A 15,579-nucleotide genomic window follows, 5' to 3' on the forward strand; every position below is an offset into this window, starting at 1 on the left:
CAGGCTATTTAAACATATGGATGACAGTAATTGTAGTAATATTTCATGTTATGTTTAAATAGATATGGAAGGATGTGTATTAATCTGTTTATCACAGTATTGGACATCCATAGTTCTCAAATGATAAACAGAGTTGAGACGGAAAAAATAATGAAATACTAAGGCCTTATGTACGGCATGTAAAGAAACTGGAATATCACTCCAATAATTATAGGAGTGACTTAATTCATGAAAAAGAATTTTAAAAACTACCTGGCAAATATACCTAGTGAACTAAGTGCAAAAGAAATACAAACAATTGCGCTTAAAAAGGACAGTTAGAATCTTAAAAAGATCTTTCGGTTAGAATACCTGAGATGGTGGTTGAATGTCTGACATCAAGACTAGAAAAAAAAGAGAAAAGAAAAGGAAAAAAAGATTTATTGCTACGGAATGTGGCTGTACTCTGAAACTGGGTCACTGATGCAAAATTCTTCTCTGATGTTTACTGGTTGTGTGAGAGGAGATAAATTATATGGAGGGAAAGTAATTGTTATTTTTTTTTGAAAGAGGCACAAATGTTGGAATGAATCTAACAACTTACTACGTTAAGTAAAAATGCAAAGTGTTGTTCCTTAAACATATTGTTTGATGTGGTAGTTGTGTTGAATGCAAAAGATGTGTGAAGGAAGATTTTGGTTATCTGCTTTTAATTGTATGAATTTAGATGGAAAAAGCAAGATTATTTTATTATATAGAGAGAAATAAGAAAGAAACAAAGTTTGAGTAATCAACAAAAATAAAAAAAAAACTCCTGATAGATATGTCACATCTATAAAAAAATAAAGAGCATTCTCTCACCAATGAGAATGGTACCTAACAATTTACCAGCTGGTGCTACCAGATCAGACTGTCTGAAGATAATGGCTTCCTAAAATGCACTAAACATTGATGGTTTTTTTTTCCCCTTTACAAAACTAAATCATGTTCTGCAAAATCATAAATAAAAACAATTTTCCTCTACAAAACAACCAAACCAAACACCATGAATAAATATTTGAATATAAAACTTGAAGCATAAAAACTTTTTTTCCAAAATTGTTGGATTCAGCACTAGGTAATAAGAAAAAGGTTGACATTCCATAAAATAAAATAATCAATAAAGTTATTTTGTTTTCCTGGCATTTAGGGGACCTCAACAGTGAAGGTGTGTGAAATAATTTTTAAAAATTCTCTAAGCAATAAGAAATGCTTTCCAAATTCATTTTTACTGTTGATATCATGAGGTACAGCTGGAGAATCCTTGATGAATGAATTTAACGATTCTTCAACTAGAAACCCTGCCTTACCTTAAAAGTGATTGACATAATTGGAGAATAAACAACAGAAACACATTACTTGTAGCAGCTATCATCCAAAGTACGAACTTCATCTCAAACCATCGTAGTCCAGTTTCGACGATTCTGGACCTGGTCGCAGAAAATGGTTAACAGTGCCGGAAATCAACTACTTGTGGTACTGATAGTACCGCCAGGTCATCCTCAATCGTTGTCACTCAAGACTTCAGTTGCCCACTGACATATTTAGGTCAGCTTGGCAGAGAGGGGAGGGAGGTAGAAAGAAAAGGAACCACATTGCATGTTTTTAATTGAAAGAATTTATTTTTTTTCTAATCTTTTTTTTTTAATCCAGTAGATTGACATAATAAAATTAAAAAAAAAATTAACTTTTTGTCTTTTTCTTTTTCTTTGGTTTATTTTCATCTCCATTTGAGCTGGGCCTCTTCCTGATTTGGGGAAAAAGAAAAAAAAAAGTACATTATTTGAAATGTCAAGTGCACTAAATAACCTTCTTCCCAACAATAATCCAAATTGACAATAAATTAATAAGCAGAGACAAATTTTATTTCTAAATAAATATTTTTTTAAATTGTTTTTGTTATTATTCAAGGTAAAAACTACATTTCTCTCAGTAAAGTTGGTGTTTAAAAGAATGATGTAAAACTGATATACGAAAATATAACCATATATCTTTATTGTTGGTAACGATGATTGTTGGTTGGTTGTTAGAACGAGAATTCAGTCGATTGATTCTTTTCAGGCCCAAATGTTCAAACAACAATATTCTTTTTCATTTTATATAACCATTTATAACCACCTGAAACACCTCTTTGGGGCGGTATTGTTACTGTAGCAAAATTCCAAGGGGTTATATTTGTCCATTGTTGTTTCACTGGATTGACTTGTGTTTGGTTACACCTGTGTAACCTTTTGCCGAAAATGACCTTTCAAACATCATACTTATAACTTATGCTCATTTTGATAGTTGATCAAGTTTGTTGCTTCTTCACAACAGGTTAGATTAATAATTTTTATTTAAATAACAATTTGGTACATTTGATAATTATTTTATTGTTTCTTGCATATGTTGTAGGTTCACACTTATCAAAAGGATTTCTCATTACAGAAGACCTCAATATTAAACAAGATGTAAGATTCATATTTTTATTTAAATGACCTTTTAGTACATTTGGTAATTATTTTATTTCTTGCATTTGTTGCAAAGTAGTTGCCTAATGTCCTGCATTTGGTGAGGTACACGCTCTTATCAAAATAATTTCTCGGTAAACAATCTAGATAGTCAACAATATGCAAAAAAAAATTGAAGAAATTTGATGCAGATTAATGTATTGGAGAGTGTTTACCAATATATATATTTTTTAAACAGATAATGATCTGGTCACAGTTTGTAAAATGTTGCAGAAAACATCTCCAAACCACAGCTTAACAAACATCAAACCATATTTGGTTAAAACAAAAGCAATCATAATACGTATATGCTAAATGAAACATTCCTTGGGTTTACGTGACATCAAACGATGATCATTAATGACAGGTGATGTCATTTCATACCCTGTCTGGTGGCAAAGGCTGTTCTCGGTGCTATGCTTTAGTCACCAAAACTGTATTACCTCCCTTGTTTAGCAGCTGATGAGGACAAGGTATCGCATGTACGTTAAGATATGAATGGAAAGACCTATTATATTTTGAGAAAGTGAATTTAAGAATAATTTCCTTTAGACTTGAAAAAGTGTCATATATAATGTAATGCTATTTTTAGCTGTCACACCTATATATAAGGGTGCTGAAAATACATTTTGTCCATTATAAGAAATATAAGAAAAGACATTGATAAAATAAACATTTAAACTTACTTATCTTTACAGTTACAGGAAAAGTTTTAAAAAAAAAAAAAAAAAAAAAAAATTCAATAATTTTAAAAGTTACTAGCTAAATACCCACCCTATGAATGCTTTTAGGGTATTTTGCAACAGAATCTGTCACTTCTGCATGGATCTGTTCAACCACAAGCAATTTTGCTCCAGCCAAATAAACAGGTAGGGACAACTAGGCTAAGAATGCTTCATTCATAATCAACTCTGACCAAGAGAGGCCTACTACTACTACTACTACTACTACTATTTAAAATAAATAAAACCAAACAGTTTAGTAATCTATTTAATATTTATGGTCCTTCTGTTAATTTTTTTCCAGGGATGTATGAAAAAAAGCTCAGTACAAAAAATAATCATCCCAAGTAGAAATTTCCAAATAATTAAATGCTGTTATCGATTTTCTATTCCAAATTTTTACAATAATATTGTGGGGTCTGAATCATGTTGGTCATCTATACACAACAAAAGGAACATTTTATTTGATCTCTATATATAAAACAGTAGATGTATGTATATGTGTGCATGTAAAAATATTTTTATCAATAAACTTTTAAACTACTGGTCACATAACACAGCAATTAACAGGAAATAGTAATCATACACAAAGGATCGTTTATAACGAGTAAAATCTTTGTTTAGATGGACGAATAATGAATGCATAGAGAAATATGTCGGCAACTTGAAATGCAAAAATGTCGATATATTTCTATTTCTTTTGCGCATGTGTAAATTCATTCATAGCTTGAAGTGCTTTAATTTTAAATTTTCTTTCTTATCTATCTGTTGATGGCTCAAAGTGTAGGGAATGCAGCTGGAACGATAAATGTTTTGGTTTCGATTCTAGTTGATGGCACCCAAATCAGTTTTTTTTTTTTTAACTTTTGAAATCACGACTATATTAGATACAATATAATATTCAATAGAGATTGGGTCTGTAATAATAAATTCGAAATCTGCATGAATTAAAATATATTTTAACATATTTTATGAACAGGCAAATTTATAATAAAAAATCCTGTAATAATTTTACAAATAGGCAAATTTATAATAAAAAATCCTGTAATAATTTTACAAACAGGCAAATTTATAATAAAAAATCCTGTAATAAGATTAAATGAAACTTTTCTGTTGGAAAATTATAAAACAATTGAATTTTTTTTTTTTTTATTCTTTTATATTTGTGACTATGCACATATATGACAATCATGTTAACACACTCCTTCCCATTATATCACCAAAGTTAAGCAACATTGAGCTTGGTCAATACTAAAATGGTGATCATTTGTGAATTCCAGGTGCTGTATGTGTTCTCCGCTTATCTCGACATTGCTTCCAGTCGTCTAGCACTTCTTGCCACTGGACTCAAGCAATGCCGGTGTAGGAGACGTGTGGTGCAGGATTGCACAACCCTTGCCTTACATTTATTCATGCAGCTACCCTTACAGGGAGTATCCATTGTCTCTTGAGACTGAATGGAGGCATCATTTAACGTAGCCCTTACGTTGCAAATTGGCAAATAAATAAATAAAAATCCAAGTTTTTTCTTTTTTAACAAAAGCATTTACTGCCGTTAATTTCGAAACCATTTTAAAATATCTCTTGCTGCCACAAGTTTATTTTACCTGGCTTGTGTTTTTCTTTCCTCCAACTACATTATGCTCCTTGACTTGTCACGTCTATTTTCTTCGACATCGACTGATCTTACGCCGGCCGTAGTTAGCTATTTCTTGTCCGCATCTTTACATGTCCATTCTCTTCGATACTGACTTTGTTTCTCCCCCAAGCACGTGTTCACCTTTTTCTCTCTTTTTTTTTAGATGCCAGTTTGAGCACACTTTCTAATTTGCATATGTCTTCTCTTTCTTACAGCTGCTGCTGCTATATTCCACCGCGCTCATATGCACTCTGTTATAATCGATGTACCTTGCAAGCATAGCACAGAAACAGAAAATAGAAATTCTTACCTGTTATCAATGTTGGTCATCGTTAGCGGACATTGCTTTCTTTTGTGTCCAGTTTCTCCACATATATGACACGTTGCTGAATAAAGAAACAAAAGTTTTAAAAGAAAGGAAACAAAAAAACAAAAAAAAAAGTTGGTTGATCAAAAGATAATTTGTTCCTTATTTGTGACAAACAAATTCAAAATAAATAAGTGACATTGGTATTACCAGCATTCACCCTGATCAGGTTGAAATGTATTTCTCCGAAGGAAAAGGTTTTTAGGGAATTTTTTTTTTTTTTTCACCTTCACTTCAAAAAAAAGAATTTTTTTTAGAAAAACTGATGTCGGATGGCAAAGATTATAAGAATCTTTAAAATCACATTTTTTTTTTTTAATAACAAGACTAGAAGAATGCAGAACAGTTTTGCACAACTTTATGTCCCCTTACAAATATTCAAATCAATATAGAATGATTTGAAACCTTATGTAAAGAATCCTTATTCCAACTTTGGTTATAATTCACTACATGATTTTTATTCTAAAACATGTATAAAATTTAAGTGATATAAAAAAGGAATGAAATTCAAGAAATCTTATTCAATAGATGTCTAATGACTACGGATCAAATTGAACGCAAATCTTTAGTAACTTTCATTTCCAAATCTGAGGTGGTGCCTATATTATGCCCACCAAAATTCTTCAAAATATTCCTAAAAACAAACCCTATAATTTTGGGAATAATTATTGATATTCAACACCTACTGGTAAAATTTCACAAAATTAAATTTCACAAAAAAGTATCCACTCCCTCTTTTTCCCCTTTCTATCAAACTAAACATAGCTCACATTACTCACTCTTACGCATAGTAACTTATTCCAAAATTGATAATGATCGATTCATTAGTTTAGGAATAAATCCTGTACATAGAAATATACAAACATATACATATAGTTAACTTCATAAAGAGACTGCTAGCCTCTACCCGGCGATGTCTGGGATACAGTGAAATTATTTGACTTTTTTCTTACTTTTTGCACATATTTAAACTTAAGATAAATTTAGCTTGTATTATATTCTTTAACTAGCAGGGGTACCCGGCGTTGCCCGAGTGTTTGTTTCCGGGACGGGGGGGGGGGGAGTTTTAAAAAAGGTTATGGTAGGTAAGTAGGAAGGATCAAACCCGGAGTCATGAGTAAAAGTAGGAAAATAAAGTGTGAAAAAAAAAACAAAAAAAAAACATCTGCAACATTAACAGTTCGGCCAACAAGAAAAGTCCATTCCAGTTGACTACGGTAGGTCGGCGCGAACGTGAAAATATAATGTGAATTGTCCAGCACGCTAACCACTACGCCACAGAGCACTGCAGCTTAGTTTAGTGATTTTAAATAACTTCACATGAAAGAACTACGAAGCCAAACCAGTGTTCTCTTCTCAACTGTTCCTTGTGAACGATCCCCAAACGGTGTTAAGTGGTGGCAGGGGGAGGAGGAATTTATAAGAGAGAAAATATTTTACCACTTCCATTGATCTTAACCGATTTTGGCCGTGACTTCTCAGCAGAAAAAGTATAGAAATCTAAGATTATCGAGGAATTTGAGAAATAATAAGCCTATAACACACCTCAGATATTGTTCTGCCGTTTGTGCATATTATATTTGCATGAAATATCTTGATTTTTAATCCTATTAAGGTCAAAATCAGACGGGAAAAAATGAGTTCATTTTATTTATATAGAGATGTGACTTATATTTTTTAATTTAAAATGAGTTATATCCCCCTGCTTATTAAAATGTTTCATATTCGCAGTTGTTTAGGTCAAACTGAGTAATTTTTAAATTGTAATGAAGTGCGATATTATATTGCAAATAACAGTGCAACAATAACAATTGTAAATTGGTTAAGGAGAAGCAAAGTTTCTATTTGTAAGCATAAATCCTACACAGGCTCCTTCAGTCTTTGACAGACTATGGATACCAATGAAGGGGTGCCTGCGCATGGAATTTTTGTGGCAGGAGGTACGCAATCTCCAACCACACCTCTCCAGAGTCAACATTGTTAAATACCAGTGGCAAGTGAAGTGTATATACAAAATAACTGGAAACAAATGCTGAGATAAGCGGAGAGCACATACAGAACCTAGAATTCCCAAATGGTCACCCATCTGGTACTAACCAGGCTCAACACTGCTTAACTTCAGTGCTTCGATAAGAACTGATGTGTCAACGCGATTATGCACATACAGCGCCTAGAATTCCCAAATGGTCACCCATCTGGTACTAACCAGGCTCAACATTGCTTAACTTCAGTGCTTCGACAAGAACTGATGTGTCAACGCGATTATGCCATATAAATAAAAAGCTTAAATCTTGTGTTTTCTTTTGAAAATCCAACGACTTGATATGCTAGATACTTTTGAAAGATAAGAAATTCAAATAAAAATATGCGACAATAATATGCCTAATGTCTGTCGCCTACAATATATTTTTGGAACTAAATATCAATACTTCAAATTAGCTTATCTATTTTTAGCTGATACATTTATCGCTATCGTATGATATAAAACTGAATAAATTGTTTTAATCAAATTCACTTATGAGAATGTTGACACGAACTTTGACCCTTTCAAGCCATTCATGAGGAAATATTATTTTGTGGGCTGAGAGGAGATTTTCAGATAAAAAGTTATTTTAGGATTCACTTTTATCGGACATATACATATAGACATTTTATATATCTCACACACATATGCATAGAGAGAGAGAGATATGCTTATATATATATATATATATATATATATATATATATATATATATATATATATACACACACACACACAGGGTGTTCCAAAAGACTTGGGCACATTTCAAGTCATCATATCTGCTTGAATAAAAAAAGAATCTGATGACTTCATTTTCCAACAGGAGGAGCCACCACCACACTGGAGTTTAAACAGTTTCTGACCACAACACTGTCAAACAGATGGATTGGATGATCTGGGCAAGATGATTACAATCTCATGCCCTGGCCTTACGATTTCCCACCCTGCGATTTTTTTATGCGGTTTTTTTTTTTTTTTTTTACATAGGCATCACCACTTATCAAGACCCGGATGCCACTCGAGGATAAGAGTTAAATGACTGGTCTATGTGCCTCCCATTCCAAGAGACAGATGAGCTGAAGGTCCGAATAACAGAAGCTGTTGCAACCATTGACAAGGCAATGCTAGGACACGTTTAGCAAGAATTGGACTATCGGCTTGATGTATGTGTGCGACCAATGATACTCATATTGAACATCCTGGAACATTCTATGAAAAACTTGAGATTACAAGCTCTCTGATTATACCAGACGTGTTTTTACATCCTTAATAGTTCTTGCGCTATTCAATGCCAAAATGTGCCCAAAACTTTTGGAACAACCTGTATATATACACATAAATATGTATAGAGACATCTATGTATACATACATAGAAATCTAGACACACACATATATACATACATATACACACACAACTCTGTATTTCAGAGATAAAGAACTTTAATGAAACATTCGAATATCTATGTATCTCATATAGAGTTCAAGTGTTAGCTCCAGGTAGGGTCTCCTTGATTTCTGAAAACTTTGCCTGAAAGAAAATGAAATGAGACAGCCACACACATATACACACACACACATCTATATTTTTTTATTTTATTACCGTTTTAACTGCTTAGTTACACATGTTTCTGTTCACCGATTCAGCAACTTTGTCAAACTTGAACAGAAGTAGTTATTACGATTTGTTCAAGTTTGAAGAAGTTGCTAGATAGTTGATACGATTCAGTAAAAGAAATGTGTAACTAAACAGATAAAATGGTAATAAAATAAAAAATATATATTTGCTCTGCAATAGTATTGAGCACCTTCTTCAGGTTTTTACTATATATATATATATATATATATATATATATACACACACACACACAGCAGCATCCATTATATGCAGGTTGAACCAGCTTGTCCCGAAATGTCTGGAGAATATCAAATTCACAAACCAGTCTCATGTCAGGGAAAATGACATTTTTTTTACAATTCTTGCAGGGAGGTGTCAATGCCCTCCTATATACAACGCCTGGTATTTCTTAATGGTTACCCAACTGATACTGACCAGACTCAATGTTGCTTAACTTCAGTGATCTAAGAAGAACCAATGTGTCAACATGATTATGCTATATATATATATATATATATATATATATATATATATATATATAAACAACTCTTGAAGATTAGATGTTTATTTTTAACCTTTCAAGATTTGTAGATAAGTTTTGGGGTTGTTTTTTTAAACTTAACGATAATCAACTGACAACCACTGCCTTGTTGAAACGTTTCTTATCAGTGACTGTCAGAATGGATAGATAATAAACGATCTATTGTGTTTATCAAACATTTTCTCTGTATCCTGCTTCTATCACGCATTAACCATATCGCACCACTTTGTTGACTGATTGATCTATCATGCCATCTTCAACGTAGTTTACTTTTTTCTGCACCCTCCCACCATTCTTGATAGACATACTAAATCAGCAATCAATTAGTTTATGCGTTTGCATACGTTTCCAGTTTTTTTGTCTTTTTTTCATACAAATTATGTTCCAACATTTTAAAGATTTTATTTTAATGGAAACTGCTCCAGACAAAGCATAATGCCACTTGATGTAAGGAGCTAAAAAGAACGAAAACTGATGATTGCAAAACCAGGAGATGCCTATTGAAAAGACCAAGGCTGTAAGTAGAAAGAAAACAGTGAGCAGGAAGAGAATTCCATAACCTTGCAGTTCTTGGGGAATAAGATAGTGGGGTAGGAAGCTGTATTAGAATGACGTATCAAAACAGTGAAGTGATGAAGACCAACGAGTCAAACGAGCTGGAATAAAGGTAGCAGGAAATAGATCAAACAATCAAATGTCATAATAGTATTAAAGACTGAGACTAGCAACATAATGTTGCAGAGAAGAGTAGTAGGGGTCAATTAAATTATAGCTACGTTTCTGCGAAGGACAGAACAGTCAATAGGAAGGGAAATCACAAGCCTACAGTTCCTGGAAAGACCCTACTGGAATAGAAAGCTGTGTTACAATGATGTATCAAAAGAGCAAATTAATGAAGACCACTAAACCAATGAATCAAATGAGCTGGAACAAAAGAAGCAGGGTATAGATCAGACAATTCTAGAAACCATATGTCCTAACTATTTATGGAAAAGACTGAGACTAGCAGCATCATGTTTGTGAGAGAGGGTGCAGAGAAGAAAAGGTGAGGGCAATCAAATTACAGATATGAGATTAGATATCTATTCTCTTAGATATCTTTCAAAAAGTTTACATTTTATACTTATATACTGCTAGGGACACGGTTGAAAAATTGCATTTAAACAGGTGAAAAAAAAAAATCACAGTTCCAAATAAATTAACAGGAAAACTCCTTGATATATGTATGTACCAGGCAAAAACAGGTTTCTATACCAAAAGTTAGGAAAATTTATAGAGTGAAATTTTAATTAAAAATAAAAATCAGCTTTATCATACTTTGCCAATCATTCATTGATATGAGCAAAAAAATCCTCTAAAGTAAGGGGGAGATAAGCCAGTCGGTCATTTAACCAAGTAATAAAAAATGACTAGTTATTCTTTTTTTTTTTAAACAAAATTTATAATTTCTACTTATTAACTAGAAATCATTTTCGTTAAGAAAAAAAAAAAAAAGTTTGAGCCGCACTGAGTTGTTGACGAGTTCAATATCTCTATTTGAGCATTTCTTATTATTAGCAACTCGCAGGGGCACTCGACGTTGCCCGGGATTGAATGAGAATCAACAAATGTTTCACACTTCCAATGCTTTTATTGTTATTGAAATCGGTGAAAACCATTTTTTTTGTCAAATCAATTGATTGCCTGCTCTAGTCAGAGACCCACAATGGTGCACTGGAATGGAGCTTCACATGCCTCCACACAGTTACTTAGTCCACAATACATTGTTTACATTGCACTGTAGAGAATTTAGCGTTGATTTTATAAAATTATTTTTTTTTTTAATGGCTGGAATCCAAGTTTAAAATGCAAAAGTTTCATGGTTAAATTGTGCTCTAAACAGAAACATTCATTGTCTTATCAAAGAACCTACTGTTGATTTTATATGTCAAGCCCTTCTACTTGTGCAGTGATAAAACTTAACAAATGCACTTGTGAGGCTGTATAAGAGTGTTAACTTTGCTCAAAATTAGACTGTTCTTCCTTTAGTTGGATTTTTTTGCTTATTGATTTTAAATACTTATCAAAGGCATCCCAATACTTATCTAAGAACATTCCCAAACACATAAAGCACATTTGTGAAATTAAAAAAAAAAAGAATTGATCCAGTTATTTTGGAGTTCATAGAGAATGAACTCACAGACACACAGACAGACATACATAAGTAGAGATAGAGATTTCATTTAACTATTAATAATAAAATTAAAACATTACACCCACAGACATAAACAAACATATGTTTATATGTTTATGGGAAAACATGTTCAATTTTCGGATTTTGTAATCCTACCCATATTCCTTTATTTTCTTTTAAAATTGATGAGTTAAGAGTGGAATAAATTCAAAAACTAACATAAAAATTACATAGATGATTCTGCACTACGAAACAGGTGCTGTCAAGAATTGTGCATTTCAATATACTTAAAGAAATAAAGGGTAAGATGGTCAACATCTTGAAATTTGGAATATAGACTTGTCTAATATATATATATATATATATATACAATGAAAATTATGGAAATAATATTCTACTGTGATAGAAAAATCAAAAAAATTTATATATTAATCAGTGTTTCATTATTATTTCAAGATTTCCTCAGCATGGTTGATTTGAAGAAATAAAATACAAGTATTATATATATATATATATATAAAAAGAACGAAAACTGATGATTGCAAAAACCAGGAGATGCCTACTGAAAAGGCCAAGGCTGTAAGTAGAAAGAAAACAGTGAGCAGGAAGAGAATTCCACAACCTTGCAGTTCTTTGGGAATAAGATAGTGGGGTAGGAAGCTGTATTAGAATGACGTATCAAAACAGTGAAGTGATGAAGACCAATAGACCAACGAGTCAAACGAGTTGGAATAAAGGTAGCAGGAAATAGATCAAACAATCAAATATCATAATAGTATTAAAGACTGAGACTAGCAACATAACGTTGCAAGTATTATATATATATATATATATATATACGGCACAATCACATTGACATACCAATTCTCACCAGATCACCAAAGTTAAGCAACATTGAGCCTGGCCAGTACCAGATGAGTGACCATTTAGGAAGGCTAGGTACTGTATGTAACGTGACAAGTCGTAGAAATTTCCAGGTTGGTACCTAGGCGCTGGGAGAGATGCACCCCCAATCTTCGTTAAGACATTCATCTAGGAGAAGAAAACTAATGTAAAAACCTGTCGTTTACTGCATAATCTGTCCTCTGGTAGTCATCTGCATCGACAAAGGTTAGCAGTTATACCAAAAAGCGTAGTTGGTTCTACACAAAGCCTTCACCATGATAAACAAATCATCTGTGCGGATTGCCGAGCAACTTAGTTGTTGTGGTGGAACCTCATACGTCGAAATCGACGGGAGAGCCCATCATCATATATATATATATAAAATATATAACCATTTTTTTTAATTTATTCATTGTGTCCAACAATGACAATTTTTCCAACAGTTCAATCCAGAGACAGCGGTGGCCATACCTATGCATCAAAGCTATTTAGAGTGCTGCTGAGGATGCACATATCCCGCCACTATTTCTTAATATTAAAAGAGCAAAATCAAGTTGCAACAAGCCGAGCATGCGAGGTCCCCCTTCACGAGTGCAAAATTTACTTTCACTATGACTAATGTTTGTGCAAAATGTAAAAAATCCAAGGCATGGTTATTGAGAAAAGTGTGAACAAATGAACAATTTGGGAGCAATTTTACCCCTATAATGCTCCCTAGGAGGGTAATCAGAATATTCCTGGAAAATCCATTCTGGCAAAAATTTATTTTGTGTGCGTGTTTATATGCACACACACACACACATATATATATATATATATATATATATATATATATATATATATATGTGTGTGTGTGTGTATATATATATGTTTATTGTAGCGACTTATGGTAATTTTGTTTACATCAATTGAATAAAATAATATCTTGTGCTTTTTATTTATTTTTATTGAGAACTCTCAACGATCTTGTGAAATTCAATGTTTTTTTCTTTTCTTTTTTAATCTGGAATAAATAAATGTATAAATAAATAAATGTATAAATAAATAAATATATATGTATGCGCATGTATACTATTAGAATCCACTTGGCATTGCCCGAGGAAAATATCCAAAAACAAATTGAATAAGCTTCATCATCATCAGTTTATCACCCGGTTTTTACATGATGGCATGTATTGGATGACTTTTTAGAAATTAACTTCCGAATTAACCTATCTCTGGTCAGGTCTTTATTCCTCCCTCTTTCTTTCAAGTTTATCCTTATCACTTTCTCTCATATTTTCCTTGACCTTCTCCTGTAAGCTGACACTGCAAACTCAACTGATCTACACCTACTACCTCAAAAACTCTCATCCATTCTTTTAATGTGACTACACCATCAAAGTCTCCTACTCTGTAACCATCTTATACTCTCCAGAATTAATCCTTCTCTGATCCAAGCCAGTCTTTAACATTCATATTACACGTGCATCATCCAGAGTAATTACACTGGCCAACACATTTTTTGGTGCCCAAGGTTCCCAAGTTGATTCCAAAAAAATCATTTTTTTTTTTCAGGTCAAGTTGTTGAGATATTTGCTATTTTATACCCTTCTTTTTACCTTAAAATTAGGTGTTCTGCCTTTTTGTTTTGAACCGATTATCTCCCTTTAAGTTACTCCTGACTAAAAAGTTACTTTCTTCCTAATTTCCTCTTCCGGTTGGTCTTTATTTCCTTTTTGCAACCACTGGCGACACGGCATGCCTCTTTGTTTTTTTATTCACTCTCATCTCCAGCATCAACGGTATGTTTTACTCATTTCTTTTTCTAGACAATATGTTTGTTTACTTTGTCATGTAATGTGATATTTCATGTTGCATTTCTTTATGAACTTATTCAGTTTTTCAATTTTAGTTTATCGATTTCTTTAACTCCTTCATTTTTATACACTTATTTGTTATTATTAATTTTACTTTCTCATACCCGTAATTTTTTCTTTTTCAGTTTTTAGTTTTTTCTTTAAATAAATATATCTGTGGATTATGTAATAGTCTTCAGAGTTAAATTTTTTTTAGAATAGTTTATCTTACTGAATCATAGGTGCATATACATTCTAGCTTCATAATTACAAATGTAGGTTGTTATTGTCATGTATGTTAATTGATTATGACATCACAAACCTTAAAGTAAAAGTCAAATTTGCTATACAATGAGGTATGTAGTTGGTAAGAAGTGGACACTGAGTAGTAAATAGGCCTACCGATTATGAAATGTTTTTGTTGATTTCTGGGTCAAAGTAAGGTTTATTCTCTTAATGTTAGGAATTCATTAAGTCAGACAGGAAATAATTAAGCTGCATTATTTTACTTTTGTCGCAGATTTTTGGAGCAAAAATTAAGTATCACTACATCAGGCGATGTTGTTTAACAAATCCAAATGTGTTTTGCTATATTTGTGGAGAATATATGTTGCAATCTAACAGGAAAAGGATCAGTGAATTTGTAAAGTGTGCTTACCTTGCTTACTTCAAAATAATGTTGGATGATCAAGATAAGGTATGAGCACCACATATTGTTTGCAAGCAATGTGTTGAGCATCTTCGACAAGGACAAAAAAGGATAGAAAATCACTCTGCTTTGGTAGTCCAATGGTCTGGCGTGAACCAAAAAACATTTCAATGACTGCTATTTCTGTGCAGTCAAAATAAAGGGAATCAACAGAAAGAACAAGAATTCTTTATTTTATCCAAGCCTCAAGTCTGCAATTAAGCCAATTCCACACTGCAATGAAATTCCTGTTCCACTGTTTAAAGGTTGCCTGAATTGGAATTGCCTGGTTCTGAAGACCAGGCCTCTGCTTTGTCGACTGACAATAATGAAGCCACTGTGTCAGATGTTGGTTTTCCTCCTTCTTCATTACCATAAGATTTTTCTCAAGGAAAACTTAATGATCTGACTAGAGATCTCAACTTTTCCAAAGAATTTTCTGAACTTTTAGCTTTCAAGACTCAAAGAAAAAAAATCTAATTCAGCCTGGAACTCTCATAACCTTCTATAGAAAATACCATATTGAATTCTTGCTATATTTAATTCAGGAAAATGACATAGTATATTGCAACAACATTGTT

At 32.6% G+C, this 15,579-nt stretch overlaps 1 protein-coding gene across 1 annotated transcript in view; it reads right to left on the reverse strand.

Moving 5' to 3' along the window:
* Positions 1–1,618: 1,618 nt before the first annotated feature.
* The window catches only part of LOC145249468 (rRNA N(6)-adenosine-methyltransferase ZCCHC4-like), a 59,127-nt gene continuing 45,166 nt past the window's right edge, over positions 1,619–15,579 (reverse strand). The window contains exons 11-12 of the mRNA XM_080111041.1: positions 5,179–5,254; positions 1,619–1,765 (exon numbers count right to left, since the gene is read on the reverse strand). Coding sequence (XP_079967167.1) covers positions 1,702–1,765; positions 5,179–5,254 — 140 coding nt within the window. The 3' untranslated portion in view covers positions 1,619–1,701. The remainder of the gene's footprint in view (positions 1,766–5,178; positions 5,255–15,579) is intronic.

The sequence above is a fragment of the Euprymna scolopes genome, chromosome 28 (assembly GCF_053919585.1).
Source record: "Euprymna scolopes isolate OS-2025 chromosome 28, ASM5391958v1, whole genome shotgun sequence".
NCBI lineage: Eukaryota > Metazoa > Mollusca > Cephalopoda > Sepiida > Sepiolidae > Euprymna > Euprymna scolopes.